General features: G+C 43.7%; 1 protein-coding gene across 1 annotated transcript in view; it reads left to right on the top strand.

Moving 5' to 3' along the window:
* The first annotated feature begins 200 nt into the window (after positions 1–200).
* LOC144481005 (E3 ubiquitin-protein ligase MARCHF11-like) overlaps positions 201–24,883 on the top strand; it is a 95,565-nt gene continuing 70,882 nt past the window's right edge. Inside the window, exon 1 of the mRNA XM_078200633.1 lies at positions 201–596. Within this exon, the coding sequence (XP_078056759.1) occupies positions 201–596 (396 nt within the window). The remainder of the gene's footprint in view (positions 597–24,883) is intronic.

Raw genomic sequence — 24,883 nt, 5'->3', positions numbered from 1 at the left:
CAGCCTGTGAGAGAGTGTGTGGCCGAGCCCTCACTGCCGCTCCCCAGCCCGCCATGTCCATTCAAATATTCGCTCCATTCCCCTCAGCATTGTAAACCCTTCCCCCTCATTCTCCTCCTGTCCACACACCTCCCCCAGTCTCCCTCCTCCCTCGGTCAGAGACACTGTCTCTCTCTCTCCCCCCTGCCTTCCCCCGCACTATGAGTGAGCGGCAGCTGCTGCCGCGCCAGGACGGGCTGAGGGAGAGCGCCAGCGGCGGCGACAACAACGGGGCCTCGGCTGACAGTGGCGGCGGCACGCCAGACGGGGGCGCTCTGGGCGGAGGCTCGCTGGCGGCCGGTCACAGGAGAGGCCGGGAGGAGGAGGAGGAGGCGGCGGAGGGCGGCGAGAGAGACAGGCTGATCTGGGCCAGAGCCGAGGATAGGAAGGGCTGCAGCCCCGCCAGGCAGCAGAAGCGGCCCCCCGAACAGGAAGGCTACCAGAGCGGCCCTCTCTCCTGCTCCAATGATGCCGAATCTCTGTGCAGCAGCAGCAGCAGCTTTCGCAACGGAGGCATCACCCCCACTTGCAGAATCTGCTTCCAGGGCTCAGAGCAGGTAAGAGAAACCTGTGAACACACACTGAACTCTCCATCTTCCTGCAACACCAGAGCTGTCCAAGATCATGCCTATTCACACCATCATATTTCCTCTTAAATCCTCAAGGAAACATGCGTAACTATTACAACTTTGGAATTGGATCATTTGCGGTGATGTGCATACTCTGGAGGCACATGACACACTGGCTGGGTGTCTGACTGGAGAGATACAGTGCGGTTACTTTCAGCACCCTGGTCAGCTCCACCGTTATATTTTCTCGCAGTTCATTTGTGCTCCTCTGTGTGCCAGCAGAGTATGCCGGCTCATCACTCACTTGATACCGCCATTTCTATTAATAAAAGGGTGGAAGGGATCGGTACACTGAGCAAATTAACTCTTTCCATCAGAACAAAACATTTGCGATTTTAATGCCATTTTCAAAACTCTACTCTTCATATTTCAGGTAACTAAAACAACACACAGTTAATAGGTCCATTTAGAAAATATGCCTGTTATTTAAAAACAATGGGGAAGCCCGTCCTCAAGTCGCATCTTCGGGTTTTACAATTAAAATTCAATACAATGATATATTTTCAGGTTTGTGCTTATTCTGTACTTGTTAAAATCGTCTCCACTTGGAGCACGGCACTTGTTAAAATCGATAAGGAACTTGTAGCATTTTACCAGTGACAAGGTGGATGTTTGGGATAATTCAATTTGAGTGACTTAATAGTTCATTTGCACTTTAGATGTGAGTAATTTAAGAATTTTACTCTTTGAAAACACCAGAAATTATTTGCTATCAGTGTGGCGTCATTTAATTATATATATAAATAAAATTCCATAATTGCCCCATCGAAGGCACACAATCCAGATGCCGGGATGGCATTGTGGAGCGTTAACAATACATTTCAGTTTTTTTCGTCAAATAGGAATTGTTTCTCTGAAGAGAATTATCTAATAAATATCCATGTCCCCAGCCAGAATTTTTCTCCGAGTTCATATTTACCTAAAAATTTGCTTAAGCTTTTGTCTTATCCTCAGTTTGTTTTAGAGCATAACAGGCTGGGCATGGTGTAATAGCATCAAGAAAGACATCGTCCAAGCTCAGGCTAAACCAGGCGCAGAAAATTCCTCTTTACTAAATATTAAGAAATCATAGAATAGAGAACAAAAGGAAGACAGGATAACAGTGTTAATCAAAACAGAATCCAGCACAACACCAGAACATGAGATAATGCAAAAGGTATTTGGTTAGAGTCAAGGAATAAGAAAAGAGTTCTTACTTTATTCAGAGCCTACTGTAGGTCAAGGGTGAAAGAGTTGTAGAGGTTTACAGCGTGGAAACAGGCTCTTCGGCCCAACTTGTCGATGTTGTCCAGTTTTTACCATTAAGCCCGCATTTGATCCATATCCTTCTATATCCATCCATGCCCAATATATGTTATCCAATTATATCCATGTAACTGTCTAAATGCTTTTTAAAAGACAAAATTGTACCCGGCTCTACTACTATCTCTAGCAGCTCATTCCAGACACTCACCATCCTCTATGTGAAAAAATTGCCCCTCTGGACCCTTTTGTATCTCTCCCCCTCACTTAAACCTATGCTCTCTAGTTTTAGACTCCCCTGCCTTTGGGAAAAGATGTTGACTACCTTATCTATGCCCCTCATTATTTTATAGATCTCTATAAGATCACTCCTGAGCCTCCAGGGAAAAAAGTCCTAGTCTATCCAGTCTCTCATAACTCAAACCATCAAGTCCAGGTAGCATCCTAGTAAATCTTTTCTGCACTCTTTCTAATTTAATAATATCCTTTCTATAAAATGATGTACACAATATTCCAAGTGTGACTTTGTACAACTTCAACAAGACATCCCAACTCCTGTATTCAATGTTTTGACCAATGAAACCAAGCATGCTGAATGCCTTCTTCACCATTCTGTCCACCTGTGACTCCACTTTCAAGGAGCTATGAACCTGTACCTCTAGATCTCTTTGTTCTATAACTCTCCCCAGCGCCCTACCATTAATTGAGTAAGTCCTGAAGAAAAAAACAAGAATAGCAAGGATATGATGATGAGTGACAATAATTAACTGAAAGTAGGATAAAGTAAGAGTTACAAAAGTCACAATAAAGGGCAGGGTTTAGTCAGCATGCTTTAATCCAAGAGTGACAATTCTGCATCTTGTTCTAAGTAATAAACGGGGAATGTAGATAATATATGGGTAGTGAGCTATCCAGGAGGTAGCTGTGGTAACATCATTTTTCAATATAAACATTGGGAGGGAGCAGTCAAACATAAAGGTGCAGAATATATTGGGAAATAATTTTACTGAAAATAAAAAAATCACTGGTGTGAAAGATTGCACACTAACAATGGGAAATGTTGAATTAGGGCACAAACTAGACACATTTATATGAGAAGTAAACTTGGTCTTGCAAAATCTGGGATTCTTTGGATGAATAGCAATATTTGAAATAAAAATGAGGAATGAGACAAATACAGAATAAATAATGCTGAAGAAAATTAGCCAATAAAGAAAATGTAGAGGGGAAGTATGCAAAAATAAAATTTGGCCAAAAAAAATACTGGATAACTTAGACTAAAGGATTTTAGAAATACCATAAAAGGTAAAGGATAGTTGAAGAAAGGTTAGGAACAATCATGGTCAATGAAGGAAATCTTCACTTGGTAGTCCAGAACTTGAATATTGCTGAAAAGAGAGACATGTCGCCTGTGTGCGTTTGTCATCTTGTACTCATCTGGACAACACCAGAATGCCAAATTTCAATGCCACACATATGTATTCCATAGGAGGAAAGGGGAGCTGATTGGTTGGCATGTTGACTCTGATTAACTGAGTGTTGCCATGGAGAAAGAATGGGAAATTATAGGCTCTTCAGGTAATCCAAAAAAACACAAGGTTTGAACAAATTCCATTTGTTTGCAAAGAATAGTCCCTGAATGTTTGATTTGATTTATTATTGTCACATGTATTAACATACAGTGAGAAGTATTGTTTCTTGCACGCTATACAGACAAAACATACCATTCATAGAGAAGGAAATGAGAGAGTGCAGAATGTAGTGTTACAGTCATAGCTAGGGTGTAGAGAAAGATCAACTTAATGCAAGGTAAGTCCATTCAAAAGTCTGACAGCAGCAGAGAAGAAGCTGTTCTTGAGTCAGTTGGTACGTGACCTCAGACTTTTGTATCTTTTTCCCGAAGGAAGAAGGTGGAAGAGAGAATGTCCGGGGTGCCTGGGGTCCTTTGCCGAGGCAGCGGGAAGTGTAGACAGAGTCAATGGATGGGAGGCTGGTTTGCGTGATGGATTGGGCTACATTCATGATCTTTTGTAGTTCCTTGCTGTCTTGGGCAGAGCAGGAGCCATACCAAGCTGTGGTACAACCAGAAAGAATGCTTTTTATGCTGCATCTGTAAAAGTTGGTGAGAGTCGTAGCTGACATGCCAAATTTCCTTAGTCTTCTGAGAGACGATGATGGGCTTTCTTAACTGTAGTGTCAGCATGGGAGGGACCAGGACAGGTTGTTGGTGATCTGGACACCTAAAAACTTGAGGCTCTCGACTCTTTCTACTTCATCCCCATTGATGTAAACAGGGGCATGTTCTCCTTTACGCTTCCTGAAGTCGATGACAATCTCCCTTCATTTTGTTGACATTGAGGGAGAGATTATTGCTGCCGCACCAGTTCACCAGATTCTCTATCTCATTCCTGTACTCTGTCTTGTCATTGTTTGAGATCCGACCTACTACGGTGGTGTTGTCAGTAAACTTGAAAATCGAATTGGAGGGGAATTTGGCCACAGTCATAGGTGTATAAGGAGTGGGGCACCGATGTTGAGCATGATCATGGAGGAGGTGTTGTTGCCTAGCCTTACTGATTGTGGTCTGTGAGTTAGGAAGTTCAGGATCCAGTTGCCGAGGGAGGTGCCGATGCTCAGGCCACGGAGTTTGGAGATGAGTTTCGTGGGAATAGTAGTGTTGAAGGCTGAGCTGTCGTCAATAAATAGGAGTCTGACATAGGTGTCCTTGTTATCTAGGTGTTCCAGGGCCAGGGAAATGGCGTTTGCTGTGGACCTGTTGTGGCAGTAGGCAAACTGGTAGTCCGGGAGGCTGGAATTGATCCGTGTCATGGCTAACCTTTCGAAGCACTTCATAATGATGAATGGATGTCATGGAATGTGAATGTATGCCATAGAGTTTTGCCCTTCGACCCAAATTGTCCATGTCACCCTTTTTTTAACCCCTCGGCTAGTCCCAATTGCCTGCGTTTGGCCCATATCCCCCTATACCTATCTTACCCATGTAACTGTCTAAAAGACAAAATTGTACCTGCCTCAACTACTACCTCTGGCAGCTTGTTCCAGACACTCACCACCCTCTGTGAAAAAATTGCCCCTCTGGACCCTTTTGTATCTCTCCCCTCTCACCTTAAACCTATGTCCTTTAATTTTCAACTCCCCTACCTTTGGGAAAGAAATATTGACTATCTAGCTGATCTATGCCCCTCATTATTTTATAAACTTCTGTAAGCCTCCTACGCTCGAGAAAAAAGTCCCAGTCTATGTAAGCAGTGTATGTAAGTGAGCTATGTTACTGATTATCTTAAATTAGTGGCACACTGAACAAGTGTTGAATCACATTTATCAGGAGGCATTTTGTTTTGGAATTGACAAACATGGGTTGGTTGAGAATAGTCTATACTCAGCCTATTACGAACATCCGGAGGAACATGTTGTTCAATTATTTGGGATGTATGGGCTATGTAGCTGGCATCGGACCAACACTGAAAATCACGTGGTAGACAGAATATCTTTTTGGTTTGATGGAAGCATCATATTAGTGGAAAAAACCATTCTTGTTGTCACTGCATTGTAACAATGTGAAATAGCTTTTGTTCAAATTGTTTGGATACTCTGCCTTTCCTAGGTAATTTGAGGTAAGCTTGACACTTTTCAGGTCTGAAAGTGGTGGCCTTTGGCCAATTTGTGAGTCTGTCAGTGCGATGCCATTCTTTTTGACAAGTCAATTAAACTAAACAAACTGAAGGACAAAGCTAGAAGAGTATCCCCTTAAAGGGGAAACCACCCAAAGCAAAAACAATGCATAAATAAAACTTAAAACATCAAATCTAAAGGTGATTAAAAGGGTCAATAACACATTCCAGTCCCTGTGGTGCCCAATGGGTGTGGAAGGCCTCAATGGTGCCCGTGGACACTGCATGCTCTCTCTCCAGGTACACCTGGCAGCGAATATTGCCGAGGTAGAGGGACAGACTGTCAGGTTGGATGACCCCCTTGATTGCCTGCTGCCTGGACCTGTAGATGGCAAGCTTCCACAGGCCTGTCAGTGTGATGCCAGATACATCGGCCATAGGTCCCTATTAGCTGATCAAATTAAGCAATATGTTCCTCCAGCTGTTCATAATAAACAGAGTACAACCATACTCAACCAGTCTGCACTTGTAAAACTCAAATCAAAATGCTACTGTTTGATGCAATTCTGCAATTGGGTAGTAGTGGCTGAACGATTCTGGGTGTGCTGATAACTAAATTATCAATCAGTTTAAGATGATCAATTGAGCCAGTAATATGGCTCATTTATGCTTACTGGATGCTGCATACATTCATGTGGCTGGGACTCATTCTCCACAAATAAAAGGAAAATATTCAATCCTCACATCTTTTTAAAATTATTCACAAGCATCCAGAGTTGACTTGCCAACCAATCAGCACTCCTTTTCTCCTGCAGTATAAACTGTAGTGATTGTCTGAAATTTGGCATTCTTGCAGTTGGCCTGAGGTGCAAGATGAAAAGCTTCAGCATTATGTCTATACTTTCAGCAATATTAAAGGACATTTTCCTGTAGAGAATAGAAAAATGATAAACACACTAAATGAGTACTTCACTAAGTTCTCCATCAATGATATTGTGATTGAAGAAGTTCAAGTTGAGGAGGTGTAACAATTAGAAAAGATAGCCATAGATATGGAAATGACACAAAAACTGGTTCTTTTAAAACAGACTGGGCCCTCATTGCACCCCCCCCCCCAAATGTTGAGAAGCCAAGGAGGAAATTATACATTCTTTGATATTTGTAGATATGTCAGTCTATTTTTCTTAGTGAGTAAGCTTCCAGAGGCCATTTCATGGGATGATGTTAATATTGAGAAATACATGGGTGAATTAAAGCTGCTGTGTGTTTGTCTGGTAGACCTAAGAATATTTTGATACATAGGCTAGAACTTTCAGGCTTTTCAAGCCAGTGGGTTCTTCTAGTCCTACCAATGGTGCATCCTCCTCTGGCCAACAGTGTACCACCTCCCACTATGAGAAAAACTTCTGGGGAAGCCAGAGAATCCCATCCATTGATTTTTAAAAATGCCATGAATGCATAATGTGTTTTGGGAAGGAACAGACACAAAAACATACAAGTTATTTGCGGGTGGTGGTGGTGGTGTAGTGGTAATGTTACTGAACTAGTAATTCAGAAGCAAAAACAGAAACTGCTGGAAAATCTCAGCAGGTCTGACAGCATTTGTGGATAGAGAATAGGGCTAATGTTTCAAATCTGAATCCAGTTCTGGAAGCTATATTGTGAAAAGTATTTAGAGTGGAGAGAGTGCAAAGAAGATTTATGAGGATGATATTGGAAATGTGTAGGTGTGTATATACAGCATGTTTCTTATACCCTATATAATCCTATGTAATCCATAGCATTACTTTCATCAATCTCTTTGCTGCATCAGCAAAAATTTCAATTAGATTAGTAAGCAGAAACTGCGTTTTACAAATCCATGCTGGCACTCTTTTAAGAACGGATTGCCTGATTATTATTTCTAAAACCTTATCCACTCCAGTTGACAAAATTACTGGCCTATAGTTACTACCTTATAACGTTTTTGAATAAGCATATAAGGGCAAGGACACTTGCCACTCTCCAATTCTCTGACACCCCACATCTGGGAAAGATTGGAACACAGTAAGAGTTTTAACAACACCAGGTTAAAGTCCAACAGGTTTATTTGGTAGCAAATGCCATTAGCTTTCGGAGCCCTGCTCCTTCGTCAGATGGAATGAATATCTGCTCCACTCCGCTAACTTTCTTTGTCCCAAATAGGCCCCACTTTCCTCTTACTATCTGCTTAGTATTTGGGTTCCCTTTTATGTAGACATGTAACTGCTATTCTATTCTCATATTCTCTGTTTGCCAGTTTTATTTTTCTCTTCACTTTCCCTCTCAACCTCTTGTATTTGGCTTGGATCTTACTTGAAATATTATGCATCACACACCTTTTCCCAAATATTCTCTACGTCCAAAGAGCCCTGGTTTTGGTTCCCCTACTTGTTGTCCTTGCTGGAATGTACCTAACCTTGTTTATAAACATCTGTTACCATTTTTCTGCCAGTCTTTGGTTCCATTTTACTGTGACTAGATCCTTTCTCATCCCGTTGAAGTTAGTCCACTTCCAGTTTAGAAGTTTTAATAATCATTCTTACCCACGTCTTTCCCCACAGACATTTGGTCCACTTGGCCCTCCATTTTTCCCAGTTCAGATCCAGCAATGCCTCCTTTGTAGTTGGATTGAGAACATATGGTCAAGGAAGTTCTCTAGGATGCTAATTCAGAAATGCCTCCCTCATTACTCTATCCTTTACTGTCAGATTATGCCAATCATTATCGAGGTAATTAAAGTTCCCAGTTGTCACCACTCCATAGTTCCTGCACTTTTCTTCTATCTCTCATTATTTGGAGGTCCATAAAATACTCCAAGTAATGTGGTCATTCCGTTTCCGCTTCTGAACCCTAACCAAATTATGCTGCTCTTGTCCCTTTGTGGACATCCTAACTCTACAATGTTTTCTCTAATTAGTACTGCTACCACACCTCCCTTTTCTTTTCCCCATCTTTACAGAACCTTTTTGTATCGCTCCGGACTAAGCACCAAGTCCTCACCATTTTGAGCCACATTTCCATTATTGTATTCAATCATATTCCCACATGGCTATTTGTGCGTATAGCTTATCAACATTATTCATCATGCTTTGTTGTTTATATGCATGCATTCTAAACCTGTCCTTGTTTTCCTCATTATTCTTCTTAAGCTGCCCCTGTCTATTTAGAAACCCTACAGTGCAGAAAGAGGCCATTCGGCCCATCGAGTCTGCACCGACCACAATCCCACCCAGGCCCTACCCCCGTATCCCTACATATTTTACCTGCTAATCCCTCTCATCTCAGGACACTAAGGGGCAATTCTTTAGCATGGCCAATCCACCTAACCTACACATCTTTGGACTGTGGGAGGAAACCGGAGCACCCAGAGGAAACCCACGCAGACACGAGGAGAATGTGCAAACTCCACACAGACAGTGACCGGAGCTGGGAATCGAACCCAGGTCCCTGGAGCTGTGAAGCAGCAGTGCTAACCACTGTGCTACCGTGCCGCCCATATTATACCATTTCCTTCTCTCAATCCTTTATGCACCTTATTCCTCTTTTCTATTCTATATATTTAGTTTAAACTATTCCAACCACACAAGTGAACCTCAGTGCAAGGACATTGATCCCAGTTCTGCTGAGGTGCAAGCCAATCCTTTTAAATAGGTGCCTTTTGCTCTAGAACTGGTTCAGTGCCCCAAAAATCTGAAGCCCTCCCTCCAGCATCATGCATCAAGCTGTGCATATACCTTAAATTGTAAACCTTATGGGATGCTAAGTTTTATAAATAGATACCCAAGATTATTAAAGCCAAAAGGTTACTAAATCAATAGAATCTTTAATGAGATCTCAGTAAGAGTATTCTGTTCAATGGAGCATCTTATTTTAGGAATGATGTTATCATTAAAAAGATATACAATATGGTATCAGTGATGAAAAGCTTTAATTATGAGACAAGACAAGAGACACTGAGAATTTTGATTTGAACTCAAGGTGCAGGATACTATTTAGCTAAGTTTATGGAGCAGCCAGGAAGCAGGTGTAGAGGGGTTGCTGGATGTCTGAAATCAGGTGGCCTTCGGCCCTGTGTTGCAGATCAGTGATGAAAGTAGCATGAGCTGTCATGGAATCTGTCAAAGTTGTCACAAGAGGCGGCAATGTGGTGGGCCTCACCTATCTGTCTCATCATGGCTGATAGCTTGGTCTCCATGTCTTACTGAAAGCCCCAACATAAGTTGATGTTGGATTGCTTCATCCTCTCAGCAATTGTGCATAAACTCACAGCCAGATAGGCCAGTGCATTTAACATTTCCTAGTGTTTTTCCATCAACTTTCTTTCGGAGTCTGGGCTCTTGAAGACAGCATCTGAGCTCTTGTGCCGTTGTTATAGAGTCATAGAGGTTTACAGCATGGAAATAGGCCCTTCGGCCCAACTTGTCCAAGCCGCCCTTTTTTTTTAAACCCCTAAGCTAGTTCCAATTGCCTGCATTTGGCCCATATCCCTTTATACCCATCTTACCCATGTAACTGTCTAAACGCTTTTGTGTTCTTCTCCTGTAGCTCCTCCACAGTTATGCTTGATGAATCACCATGTCAAACCACTTCTCTTGCCTATCTTCTAAAGTAAATGAGGTGCCAGTCTCTCAGCTGGTACTTACTGGGGGGTAGGTTAAGTGATGGTGCATCATGAAGAAGGTGACACTCTTCCTGAAGTATTACTGGGGCCTCAATATTTTCTGCATGAAATTGAGCACCAAGGGATAGCTTTTCATATCAAAGGTAAGCAGACAGGGACGAGTGACATCTTCCAGTCATTCCTAACAGCATTTCCACTTGTCACAGCCATGACTTACCTACAGCCCATTATTTTGAGAACTTGCTCTTCCAGTGAGCAGAAAATGTGTGAGCAACTTCAACCACCTCCTGTCACTGCCTGTTGCATCAGAGAAGTTGGGTGCTCAACGTGGAGCTCTCAAGTCCTTTGTACTGTAAGAAAATGTTTCCTGCTCTCTGCAGCCAAACTGCAACCAAAGAAACAGCAAAATTCTGTGGCACAGAAGGAGGTTGTTCCCCCATCATGCTTGTGGAGGCAAAGAAAACTAAACATTCTAACCCCGCTCTCCAATTATTGGTCTGTACTTCAAACACGTATCCAAGTGTTTCTTGCCTTTAAATGTCCTTTCAGGCAGTGAGTTTTTCCACTGCCCTCTGGGTGAAAAATATTCTTTGAACTCCTGTCTAGTCCTGCTCCCAATTATTTTAAATTCATACCTCCTGATTATTAAGCTCTCTACCTAAAGAACTCAATAATTTTTCTATTCACTGTATCTAAGCTCCTCAAAATTTTATACACCTCTATTAATCCTCCCTTCAGCATCCTCTGTTCCAGAGAAAGTGACCTCAGCCTGTTGAATCTTTCATAGAATCCCCACAGTGCAAGGAGGCAGCCATTTGGCCCATTGACAACAATCTCACCCAGCCCTATCCCCGTAACCCCACATATTTACCCTGCTAATCCCCCTGACACTGAGGGGCAATTTAACATGGCCAATCAACCTAAGCCACAAATCTTTGGACTGTAGGAGGAAACTGGAGCATCCAGGGGAAACCCATGCAGACACAGGGAAAACATGCAGACTCTCACCCAAGACTGAGTCCCTGGTGCTCTGAGGCAGCAGTGCTAACCCACTGTGCCACCATGCCACCAGCCACTGTGCCACCGTTTCCTCGTAGCTAAAATTCTCCAATCCTATCAATATATTTGAAATCAACTGTTTACCATCTGCTTTAAAAAAAGTATACTTTTAAATGGTGTTAATAATGGCAATTTCCTGGCCTCTCCCCCACCTAAAAGATAAACACAGGCAATAAACAGATTGCGGGTTGCAGGTAGTGTGACTCCATGCCTGTCTAATGTTAATAACCTTCCATCACTTGTCTCTGTGGCAATGTGAAAGGGGCATTTGTGCCCTGCCCCGTGTGCCAACTTGCAAGCATGATGAGCTTCTAGGCATGTGTTGGTGTTTTTTGCTGTTGACATGGCAACTTGAATTTTGTGTGGTTTTGGTACCTTATTAAGATACAAGATCATGATTATAATGGGGTTGATAGAAATAAATAGTTCTGTTGAAAAATAATGTACTATTTTACAGAAGGGCAACATTCTGTATAAGAAATCTTTTTCAGCATAGATATATTTTCTTGTCAAATAACAGAAAGACACATAGTTAAACTTGCCAGTTGTAATCATTGTGGTGAGTGCCACATAAACAATTTGCAGTTGGAAGTCAAGTAGCAAAGAACATGTTATGAAACAGACATGTCAATTTATGTAAGTCTCTAAGAACATAAGAAATAGGAGCAGGAGTAGGCCATCTAGCCCCTCATGGCTGATCTGAAGTGGATCAGTTCCACTTACCTGCCTGATCCCTATAACCCCTAATTCCCTTACCGATCAGAAATCCATCTATCCGTGACTTAACGAGGCAGCCTCCACCACTTCAGTGGGCAGAGAATTCCAGAGATTCACCACCCTCTGAGAGAAGAAGTTCCTCCTCAACTCTGTCCTAAACTGACCCCCCTTTATTTTGAGGCTGTGCCCTCTAGTTCTAACTTCCTTTCTAAGTGGAAAGAATCTCTCCACCTCCACCCTATTCAGCCCCTTCATTATCTTATATGTCTCTATAAGATCACCCCTCAGCCTTCCAAACTCCAACGAGTACAAACCTAATCTGCTCAATCTCTCCTCATAATCTACACCCCTCATCTCCAGTATCAACCTGGTGAACCTTCTCTGCACTCCCTCCAAGGCCAATATATCCTTTTGCAAGTAAGGGGACCAAAACTGCACACAGTATTCCAGCTGCGGCCTCACCAATGCCTTGTACAGATGCAGCAAGACTTCTCTGCTTTTATATTCTATCCCCCTCGCGATAAATGCCAACATCCCATTTGCCTTCTTGATCACCTGCTGTACTTGCAGCCTGAGTTTTTGCGACTCATGCACAAGGACCCTCAGGTCCCTTTGCACAGTAGCATGTTGTAATTTTTTTCCATTTAAATAATAATCCAATTTGCTATTATTTCTTCCAAAGTGTATAACCTCGCACTTGCCAATGTTATACTCCATCTACCAGATCCTCGCCCACTCACTCAGCCTATTCGAATCTCTCTGCAGACCTTCTGCTTCCTCCACGCAATTCACTTTCCCACTTATCTTCGTGTCGTCAGCAAACTTTGTTACCCTACACTCAGTCCCCTCCTCCAGATCATCTATGTAAATAGTAAACAGTTGAGGCCCCAGTACCGATCCCTGCGGTACGCCACTAGTCACCATCTGCCAACCAGAAAAGCACCCATTTATTCCAACTCTCTGCTTCCTGTTGGATAGCCAATCCCCAATCCACGCTAACACCCTACCCCCAACTCCGTGTGCCCCAATCTTCTGCAGCAACCTTTTGTGAGGCACCTTATCGAATGCCTTTTGAAAATCCAAAAACACCACATCCACCGGTTCCCCTCTGTCAACCGCACTAGTGACATCTTCATAAAAATCCAGTAAGTTCATCAAACACGACTTTCCTCTCATGAATCCATGCTGCGTCTGCTTGATCGAACCATTCTTATCCAGATGGCCTGCTATTTCTTCTTTAATGATGGATTCCAGCATTTTCCCAACTACAGACGTCAAGCTAACCGGCCTGTAGTTACCCGCCTTTTGTCTACTTCCTTTTTTAAACAGCGGCGTAACAGTAGCCGTTTTCCAATCAGCTGGCACGACCCCAGAGTCCAGTAAATTTTGATAAATAACCACTAACGCATCCGCTATTACCTCTGACATTTCTTTCAGTACCCTGAGATGCATTCCATCCGGGCCCAGGGACTTGTCCACCTTCAGTCCCATTAGTCTACCAAGCACTGCCTCTCTAGTAACAATAATTGTATTGAGTACCTCTCCTCCTACCAACACTCGATTGTTAGCATTCGGTAAACTATTTGTGTCTTCCACCGTGAAGACCGACACAAAAAACCTATTTAAAGTCTCAGCCATTTCCTCATTTTCCACTATTAAATCCCCCCTCTCGTCCTCCAAGGGTCCAACATTCACTCTTGCCACTCTATTCCTTTTTATATATTTGTAAAAACTTTTACTGTTATTTTTTATGTTTAGAGCTAGTTTAGTTTCATAATCTATCTTGCCTTTCTTTATCGCTTTCTTAGTCATTCTTTGTTGTTTTTTAAAGCTTTCCCAATCTTCTAAGTCTCCATTATTTTTGGCCACTCTGTACCCATCGGTTTTTAATTTAATACTCTCCTTTATTTCCTTCGTTATCCACGGCTGGTTATCCCTTTTCTTACAGTCCTTCTTTATCACCGGAATATATTTTTGCTGAGTACTGAAAAAAGATCTCCTTAAAAATCCTCCATTGTTCCTCAGCTGTCCTACCTACCAGTCTGCTCTCCCAGTCCACCCTAGCCAATTCAGCCCTCATCCTATCGTACTCCCCTCTGTTCAAGCAGAGGACATTGGTTTGGGACCCTACTTTCTCCCCCTCCATCTGTACCAGAAATTCGACCATATTGTGATCACTCAACCCAAGAGGGTCCTTCACAAGAAGATCCTTAATTCTACCTGTCTCGTTACACATTACCAGATCTAAGATAACTCGTTCCCTCGTAGGTTCTGTAACATACTGTTCAAGGAAACTATCCCGACAGCATTCTAAGAACTCTTCCTCCATCCCACCACGTCCAACTTGAGTCAGCCAATCAATATGCAGGTTAAAAACCCCCATGATTATTGCTGTTCCGTTTTTGCACACATCCATTATTTGTTTATAGCCCTCCCCACCTCAACATTACTATTTGGGGGCCTATAGACCATGCCTACTAGTGTCTTTCTCCCTCTACTATTCCTCATCTCCACCCATAATGATTTCACATTTTGCTCCTTAGAGCTATGTCGTCCCTCACTACTACCCTGATATTATCCTTTATTAACAGAGCTACCCCACCACCTTTTCCATCCTGCCTATCCTTCCTAAATGCCTGATACCCCTGGATATTCATTTCCCAGTCCTGGTCACCCTGTAGCCACGTTTCTGTAATGGCCAGTAGATCATATCCATTTGTGCTGATTTGTGCCAACAACTCATTTACTTTGTTCCGAATGCTTCATGCATTCAGGCAAAGTGTCCTTATTCCAGCTTTTATCTGGACCCGAATTGTTGAAATGTTATTAACCTCCTCCCTCTTACACTGTCTATAACCCTTCTCTGTTTGCGAGCTCACTTCCTCGCTCCCAGTCACCTCGTCTCGATCCCCTCCCCCCAACCTATCTAGTTTAAATTCTCCCCAGTAGCCTTAGCCAACCTTCCCGCCAGGACATTGGTCCCCCTGGGATTCAAGTGCCACCCGTTTTTTGTGTACAGGTCACACCTGCCCCTGAAGAGGTCCCAATGGTCCAGGAACCTGAATCCCTGCCCCCTGCACCAGTCCCTCAGCCATACATTCATCCTCCACCTCACTTCATTTCTGTCCTCACCTTCCCGTGGCACAGGCAGCAATCCTGAGATTACTACCCTTGCTTTCCTTCTTCTCAGCTGTCTTCCTAATTCCCTATACTCTCTTTTCATAACCCCTTCCTACCCACATCAGCGGTACCAATATGTACCGCTACCTCTGGCTCTCCTCCCTCCCACCTCAGGATTTCTGGGACTCGCCCAGCGACATCCTGGATCCAGGCCCCAGGGAGGCAGACCACCATCCGAGACTCCCACCTGCCTCCGCAAAACATCTGTCTGTCCCCCTTACTGTCGAGTCCCCGATCAACATTGCCGTCCTCCGCTTTTCCTTAGCCCTCTGAGTTACAGGGCCGGACTACACTCTGGAGACACGGCCACTGCTGCTTCCCCCAGGCGGGCTGTCCCCCCCAGCAGTACTCAGGCAGGAGTACTTGTTGTGTAGGGGCACATCCACTGTGGTGCTCTATGTCACCCGAGCTTTCCCCTTCCTGGCTGTTACCCACTTGTCTGACTCCCGTGGCCCCGGTGTGACCATGTTTCTGTAACTGGTATCAATTGTCTGCTCAATCTCCCTCATCAGACGAAGGTCATCGAGCTCCAGCTCCAGCTCAATTACCTGGTCCTGTAGGTGCTGCAACTCAATGCACCTGGCGCAGATATGGACGTCCGGGAGGCTAGGAGTCTCCAGGACCTCCCACATCATACACCCAGAACAACAAACTGGCCTCACACTCATATTTGACCCTTTTTAACAAGGCACACAGGATTCAGATGATACTTATAACCACTTGAGTTTCCCATTATTTGTAACATATTCACGCTTTCTCATTATTTCCATACATACAGTACACGAAACTTGGCACATCCTACAAAATAATCCTATTTTAAATATTAATTTACTTTCCCAAAATTAAACAATGAAAATAAGCTTGGATTGTTTTCAATTTAAAAATAATTATCCAGGAATTCTGTCGTATTTTGTATGTGCAGTGTGCTGCAGATATAGAGTGAAGAAAATAATTGGTAATTTTTACACAGGAACATTGTTACACATGGATTTTCAGTGTTTTTGATTACTTACAATTATGCACCTGCCAAAACCCTCAGCCACTAATTTATATTGTTCCAGCCCTATGTTAAAGAGCAGCTCATATTAGTTTCTCTTTTGTACCATTAATGTGCAGACATAAATTTATGCTCATATATGATAGGATAATCAGTATCTTGATATCTGAGCATGGATTTGAGCATTAAAAGCCCAAAAAATATTTTACTGGATTTCTACACCTTGTAATTTTCCTTGCGCTTTTCAATAAACACTGCTGTCAGCTCCGTTGCACAAATGTTTTCGGACTCCTTACCCTCATTCATGCATGCAATCCATCTGTCATCTTGAAGAAAACCTCAAGCCATAGTCATCATCCTGAAGGGCATTATCAGTATGCATGAAGGCCATCACAGCCTTGGATTTTTACAACTCTGGAACCTTTGTAGAGAATATGTGTAATATCAAAAGAAATGCAAGGATCTGAATTTGCTAGGTAATACACTACCTTTTCCAGAGGACACCTGACTTCAGAAGCAATGGCATTGCAAGCTTGGAACAGTGAGACAGAACCATTCAATTTTGCAGGCTTTCTGACTTCTCTCAGCCTAGTGAGATTTTTGACCTCACACGCACCCATGTGGCTGTGAAGGCATTAACACAGAACTCATTGATACATTGAAGCAGGAAAAGGTTTGTGTCGCTGATCATGCAGATTGTGATATACAGCAATGGATATACTGCACGTGAAAGTACAACATGTGGAAAGCTGTCCTGATACGTTTATCCTGCACCATTTAGCCATTTTTCAGGGAAGGGAAACAAATCATTGACAGCCTGTCCATTCAGCGTGATCATTAACAAAGAATTCGAAAGTGTTACTATTGGCAGATGGTAGAAAGGAAAATAACTCTGAAACGGGTTCCAAATGGCCAATTCCTAGCCATGAATGTTCTGCAGTGTAAAGGGTTAATGGTTATGTTAAGGAGACAATGAGGTTAATGATGAGGTAAACATGACATCAAAGTCAGATGACCAAGAATCTGCAAGAGTGCAAGACGCAGAACTAGAAAACCATTTAGTTACCATGAGGTTTTTGTGAAGTTAATAAATAGTTTGAAAAACTATATAACGAAAAGTACCTGACTAAGGTCAGTGATGATGTGGAGATGCCGGCGTTGGACTGGGGTAAACACAGTAAGAGTTTTAACAACACCAGGTTAAAGTCCAACAGGTTTATTTGGTAGCAAATACCATTAGCTTTCGGAGCACTGCTCCTTCGTCAGATGGAGATTTCCACTCCATCTGACGAAGGAGCAGCGCTCCGAAAGCTAATGGTATTTGCTACCAAATAAACCTGTTGGACTTTAACCTGGTGTTGTTAAAACTCTTACTAAGGTCAGCGAACCATGCACAATGTCGCCAGGTATCAGATAGCCACTATCTCTCCTTTCAAACACATTGAGGGTCCACAGCAAGAACAATGATGGGAACTCCGGAGGAAGGTATCGCACAGCTCCAGGCTTACAAACACAGAAAAAGAGCAAGTGTGTGCGCTTTTCTATGCAACTGGAGCATAAATAATGATGTACTGGTGTGACAAGGGATTGAAAAGATCTTGGTGTCCTACAAGGAGGTTATGAGGGCCTTCATTAAATCCTTCAGCACTGAGAGTCATTGGATGTGCCAGATTCAATCAGATGAGCCAAAAGCCAGGTGAATCCATTGATTCATTCATTATGATTTATATTGATTGGCCAGCAGTTGCAGACACAGTGCTTTAAAACATGAGTTAATTTATTACAGCATAGTAGTCAGTGTGCTCAACAACACACTGTTGGACTTCTTGCAATTTGAAGAGGATTTGACCTTGAGTTTGCAAGGTAGCCAGAGCTTTGACAGAATAATTGGGGTGTACTTCAGGGAGACTTTGCGACTAGGAGGGGTTGATCCAGAATGTAAGCCCAAAATTGTGAGTTCCGTCCAAGAGAGGCTCGTGAAAAAGCCTGTCAAAGCTACCGAGAGAGCAAGGAAAACCCTCCCACCTATGTTAAATGTTCCCGATGTGGCACCTAAAGACCACGCAGCTGTGAAGACTGCCTCGTAAGGGGAGCTGAATGTTTTCACTGTGGTAAGCCTGGATGTTTTAAACAATCTTGCAAATCTGAATCACAGTTAACAGGAAGAAAGCTGGAACCAGCCTCCAACCATTTTGAAGTCCTGGAAATAGGAAATAAAGCATTCCATCATCAAAATTTCCTGAGAGAAATCAAAGATTCTAGCAAGCAGTGCTGGTCTGTAGATTTGGAAGTCTAAAAATACAGAACAAAATTTAAAGTAGACAACAGGGCAGAAACACAGTCTTAACAGACAAATTGGACTGGCTTCAGAACTGGAAGTAAAATCACAGCCACCTAACTTAAAGCTCCAAGAGCAGACCTCAAAGTTCACTACAGTCCTTAGGCAGGAAGATAAAGAAATTAATGAAATTCTTATATCTTACACAAGTAGCAAATTTCTCTGCTCAGCAGGGCAGCTTGTTTTGGGATTTGATCCTCCACAAAAGATCAATGGAAGTCCACTCATTATGCAACTCTTTACACCATCCATTGAACCACAAAAGGAGATTCCAGATCTTTCATTTCTCTTTGAAGACAGATTACAAGAGGGGGAAACAGGTGGCACTATACAAGATGGTGATCATTTGTTAGATGCAGTTCAAGAGAAAGAAGCCATCACAGAAGTAAAATATCTGTTGGAAGAAGAGGTCCTTGATCTTACCACAGTCTTTGACTCCACTGCCAATGCCTCTTACTTCTCTGTGGTCTCTTTTGAGCAGCATCATTGTTTTAAGAAGAAAGATAATAGAGAGATGGATTTGTCTACTTATTTAACTGAACCATAGAATTACTACGATGCAAAAAGAGGCCATTTGGCCAATCGAGTCTGCACCGACAGTCCCAAAGTGCATCTTATCCACACCCACCCCCACCTTATTCTCATAATTCTGGGCATTTATCATGGCTAATTCAGCTAATTTACACATCTTTGGATACTAAGGGGCAAATTAGCATGACCAATCCACTTAACCTGCACATCTTTGGATTGTGGGAGGAAACGGAGCACCAGGGGAAACCCACGCAGACCCGGGGGAGAAGCATCGACAATTGCTTGTAGTCAGCAGAACGATTTTTAGGGAGAATGAGATGTTTAACTACAAGTTGGATCAAACCAATAGAGGAAGTTCAGAGTTTATTCATTTCTATGAATGCAAGCTACAGCCCACAGTTGAGTTTCAACATAGAACATAGAAACCCTACAGTGCAGGAAGAGGCCATCTGGCCCATCGAGTCTGCACCGACCACAATCCCACCCAGGCCTTACCCCCATATCCTTGCACGTTTACCCGCTAATCCCTCTAACCTACGAATCTCAGGACACTAAGGGGCAATTTAGCATGGCCAATCGACCTAACCCGCACATCTTTGGACTATGGGAGGAAACCAGAGCACCCGGAGGAAACCCACGCAGACACGAGGAGAATGTGCAAACTCCACACAGACAGTGACCCAAGCCGGGAATCGAACCCAGGTCCCTGGAGCTGTGAAGCAGCAGTGCTAACCACTGTGCTACCGTGCCGCACCATCAAGGTGATACATTCAAATCATCTTTTAGTGATAAAGCAGAGGCCCAAATTACAGAGCTTCTACAGCTGAAGAGTCCTACGCAGGAATTTCATCCAGTTTCGGATCTGGAGTTTTATTCCATTGTTCAAGATGATGATGTACACCATGCTAACACCATCATTCTATTGGCTACAGTGAAGCAGCCTCACACTGAAGCAAGCATGGAAATAATACCCCTACGTACAGAAAGTGCTACGGGTATTAAGGAAGTTTTTTTGTGCCTTGAATCCTGCAATGTCTTCAGGATGTTCTTTGTGCTTCTTTTCATCTACTAAATTCAGTAATAATCACAGAGACATTGATATATGTCTTAGGTATTGAATTCTTCTCCTGCCATCACAGCAGCAGTGTGTGATATGGCTGCAAAGTTCTTCACAGCAGATACAAGTGCTTCATTTTGTCAAGCTGGTGGTTTCACCTTTACCAAGTGTGCAACGCAGAAGAAGATTGCAGAGAGAATGTCAGTTTGTTGTTTTCCTTTTTAAGGAGTTGTGATCGTCAGAGTAACCAAGATTTCTCTCTTCAATCAGTTTTCCTTGATTGATTTTCACAGCCTCTATAGTTGTTGTAACAGTCACAGTCGAGGAAGCATCTGTCATAGGAAGCTGCTAAACCACTCCACCAACGGGGCGGCACGGTAGCACAGTGGTTAGCACTGCTGCTTCATAGCTCCAGGGACCTGGGTTCGATTCCCGGCTTGGGTCACTGTCTGTGTGGAGTTTGCACATTCTCCTCGTGTCTGCGTGGGTTTCCTCCGGGTGCTCCAGTTTCCTCCCACGGTCCAAAGATGTGCGGGTTAGGTTGATTGGCCAGGTTAAAAATTGCCCCTTAGAGTCCTGAGATGCGTAGGTTAGAGGGATTAGCGGGTAAATATGTGGGGGCAGGGCCTGGGTGGGATTGTGGTCAGTGCAGACTCGATGGGCCGAATGGCCTCCTTCTGCACTGTAGGGTTTCTGTGATTTCTGTGAACGTTTGCATTCCAAGGAAAAAGTAACAAAATTCGTATGTCCGACATGTCTTCAAAGAGAGCTGAGAATACTTGGAGAATGATGCCATTGGTGACTGTGACTTGGTGGGGGAGGGAAATAGAAATTGAATTGAAAAAATGACAGACTAAAAACAATGTCCTTCTAAAGCAAAACAATAAAGTCCCCATACTGACCACGTACAACTCCGCCTCTGTGCACAGCTGTGCGAAAAACATTAGCCAAAAAACTAAAGAAATCACTCATGCACTGGAGAAAAGAATTACAGGGAATATTGACAGAAAATAATGAGGAGCATGCAGATCCAAATTTTTGATATGTGCTCTCAACATAGCAATCGGATCGTGGTGGCATACTGGTATTTTCACTGGACTAGTAATCCAGGGTCCCAGGGTAATGTTCTAGGAACAAAATCAGAAGATGCTGGAAAATCTCAGCTCTGTATCTCTTCTGTCATTCAAGCATTCTGATCACTTAATGGACACTTTGTAGCACCTTCTCAGAACTCTGTATCCTCATTTACATTCCCTTTGTCCCACTCCAACCTCCCTCCCCCTCAGTATAAATCTGCTGATTCTCTTTGCTCTCAGCTCTGACGAAGGGTCATCTAGACTTGAAATGTTGGCTCTACTCTCTCTCCACAGATCCTGTCAGACCTGCTGAGATTTTCCAGTATTTTCTGTTTCTGTTTCAGATTCCAACATTTGTAGTATTTTGCTTTTATCTTAGTATTTTACTCACTGCTCTTCTCTCAGACAGAATTTCCGTTTGTCTCGTGCACACTGTGCACCGTCATTGCTTTCCATTTCCCTCCTGGTGTTTACCAAATATCGCTTTCACAGCCATATTTCCTTCCTCAGTGACTGTCTCCATCTCCGACTCACCCCATGTGGATTCCAAATGAAGTTCTACCCCTCCTCTTTCGAGGTATCCAGGTATCTCCAAGACATACAATGTTCCTCGGACTGCTGTTCTCTCCGCATCCTGAGATCCACACTCAGTGCCATATGCCACTATATCACACCCTCGATATCTCTCTCCAGCAGCACAGACTCATAGAACATAGAACAGTACAGCACAGAACAGGCCCTTCGGCCCACGATGTTGTGCCGAGCTTTATCTGAAACCAAGATCAAGCTATCCCACTCCCTATTATCCTGGTGTGCGCCATGTGCTTATCCAATAACCGCTTAAATGTTCCTAAAGTGTCTGACTCCACTATCACTGCAGGCAGTCCATTCCACACCCCAACCACTCTCTGTGTAAAGAACCTACCTCTGATATCCTTCCTATATCTCCCACCATGAACCCTATAGTTATTCCCCCTTGTAATAGCTCCATCCACCCGAGGAAATAGTCTTTGAACGTTCACTCTATCTATCCCCTTCATCATTTTATAAACCTCTAAGTCTCCCCTCAGCCTCCTCCGCTCCAGAGAGAACAGCCCTAGCGCCCTCAACCTTTCCTCATAAGACCTAGGCAGCATCCTGGTAAATCTCCTCTGCACTCTTTCCAGCGCTTCCACATCCTTCTTATAGTGAGGTGACCAGAACTGCACACAATATTCCAAATGTGGTCTCATCAAGGTCCTGTACAGTTGCAGCATAACCCCACGGCTCTTAAACTCCAACCCCCTGTTAATAAAAGCTAACACACTATAGGCTTTTTTCACAGCTCTATCCACTTGAGCGGCAACCTTTAGAGATCTGTGGATATGGACCCCAAGATCTCTCTGTTCCTCCACAGTCTTCAGAACCCGACCTTTGACCCTGTAATCCACATTTAAATTAGTCCTACCAAAATGAATCACCTCACATTTATCAGGGTTAAACTCCATTTGCCATTTTTCAGCCCAGCTTTGCATCCTATCTATGTCTCTTTGCAGCCGACAACAGCCCTCCACCTCATCCACTACTCCACCAATCTTGGTGTCATCAGCAAATTTACTGATCCACCCTTCAGCCCCCTCCTCTAAGTCATTAATAAAAATCACAAAGAGCAGAGGACCAAGCACTGATCCCTGTGGCACTCCGCTAGCAACCTGCCTCCAGTCCGAAAATTTTCCATCCACCACCACCCTCTGTCTTCGATCAGATAGCCAGTTAGCTATCCAATCGGCCAACTTTCCCTCTATCCCACACCTCCTCACTTTCATCATAAGCCGACCATGGGGGACCTTATCAAACGCCTTACTAAAATCCATGTATATGACATCAACTGCCCTACCTTCATCAACACACTTAGTTACCTCCTCAAAATATTCAATCAAATTTGTGAGGCACGACTTGCCCTTCACGAATCCGTGCTGATTATCCCGGATTAATCCACATCTTTCTAAATGGTCGAAAATCCCATCCCTAAGGACCTTTTCCATCAATTTACCAACCACCGAAGTAAGACTAACCGGTCCATAATTACCAGGGTCATTTCTATTCCCTTTCTTAAACAGAGGAACAACATTCGCCACTCTCCAGTCCTCTGGCACCATCCCCGTGGACAGTGAGGACCCAAAGATCAAAGCCAAAGGCTCTGCAATCTCATCCCTTGCCTCCCAAAGTATCCTAGGATATATTTCATCAGGCCCAGGGGACTTATCGACCTTCAGTTTATTCAAAACTGCCAGTACATCCTCCCTCCAAACATCTATTTCCTCCAGCCTATTAGCCTGTAACACCTTCTCTTCCTCAAAAACATGGCCCCTCTCCTTGGTGAACACCGAAGAAAAGTATTCATTCATCACCTCGCCTATCTCTACTGACTCCATACACAAGTTCCCACTACTATCCTTGACCGGCCCTAACCTCACCCTGGTCATTCTTTTTCAAAGCTGTCCTGATTCCCAGTTTCACTTCATTCTTCATTTCATCCAACACATGAACAAGAAACTTTTTCTCTTCCTTTAAGGCAAGTAAGCTCCAACAACTCATCGATACCAACACACATCTAGGACACTCAACCGTCCCTCAGATCCCATCCCTCCTAACTCCAGCCCTTGCCGTGTATTCACCATCCCCTTTGACCCTCTCCTGTCTGAGGCTGAGCGTGCTGTACTCAGCAAAGGACTCAGCTTTGTACCTTTATGTCCTCACCGTAACACATTTTGGGCTCAACATGATGTTGAAGTCCTCTTCCGCCACCTTCGTCTCCGTGCTCACTTCTTCGGGCAGGAATCCTCCCTCCACTCTGTTCAGTAGATCCTTTCACTCACCTCCAGCATTCCCCCTCCATCTGGATCCCTCACTCTGGCCTCTTACCTGCTCTTGGTAATTTCATCGAGAACTGTCGGCCATCTCAATTTCTCCGCTCCTCTGAACTATTCTAACTTGTCCCCTTCCGAACGTGCTGGTCTTTGCTCTCTCAGGTCCAACCCATACTTTGTCATCAAACCCACCGACAAGGGCAGTGCTGTTGTTGTCTGGCATACGGACCTCTACCGCAGATGCTGAGTGCTAACTCTTGGACACTTCAAAGAACAAAGAACAATACAGCACAGGAACAGGCCCTTCGGCCCTCCAAGCCCGCGCCGCTCCCCGGTCCAGGATTGAATCCTGAATCCAGGATCCCCGCCCAATTTTCCAGCCAATCTACATCCTAATATCCTATCCACCGAGCTGTCCCTCACAGCTACGATGCTTTGTTCATCACAACCTATTAACTCACCCCCACCCCCCCATTCCAGACCATGTGATCTCCAGGGAGAGGCGAAAACCCAGAGTGAAAACCCCAGGGCCAATATGGGGAAAATAAAATCTGGGAAATTCCTCTCCGACCCCCTGTGGCGATCGAAACGAGTCCAGGAGATCACACTGGCCCTGATCAGAAAATGCTTCCCAACCCTATTCATTTCCACTTCTGCTTTACGAACACCATCTGAATTCCCTGCCCCCGAGACAGGTTCCCAACTATCCGCAGTCTCGCTCTGTACTGGCACCAGCAAGATGATCATAGAATGAAGCCTTGAAACGAGAAACAAAGAACAATTAGCCCGCGCCGCTCCCTGGTCCAAACTAGACCACTCTTTTGTATCCCTCCATTCCCACTCCGTTCATATAGCTGTCTAGATAAGTCTTAAACGTTCCCAGTGTGTCCGCCTC

This window comes from Mustelus asterias, chromosome 2 (assembly GCF_964213995.1).
Source record: "Mustelus asterias chromosome 2, sMusAst1.hap1.1, whole genome shotgun sequence".
Lineage (NCBI taxonomy): Eukaryota > Metazoa > Chordata > Chondrichthyes > Carcharhiniformes > Triakidae > Mustelus > Mustelus asterias.
This window is presented reverse-complemented; position numbering and strand designations above follow the sequence as displayed.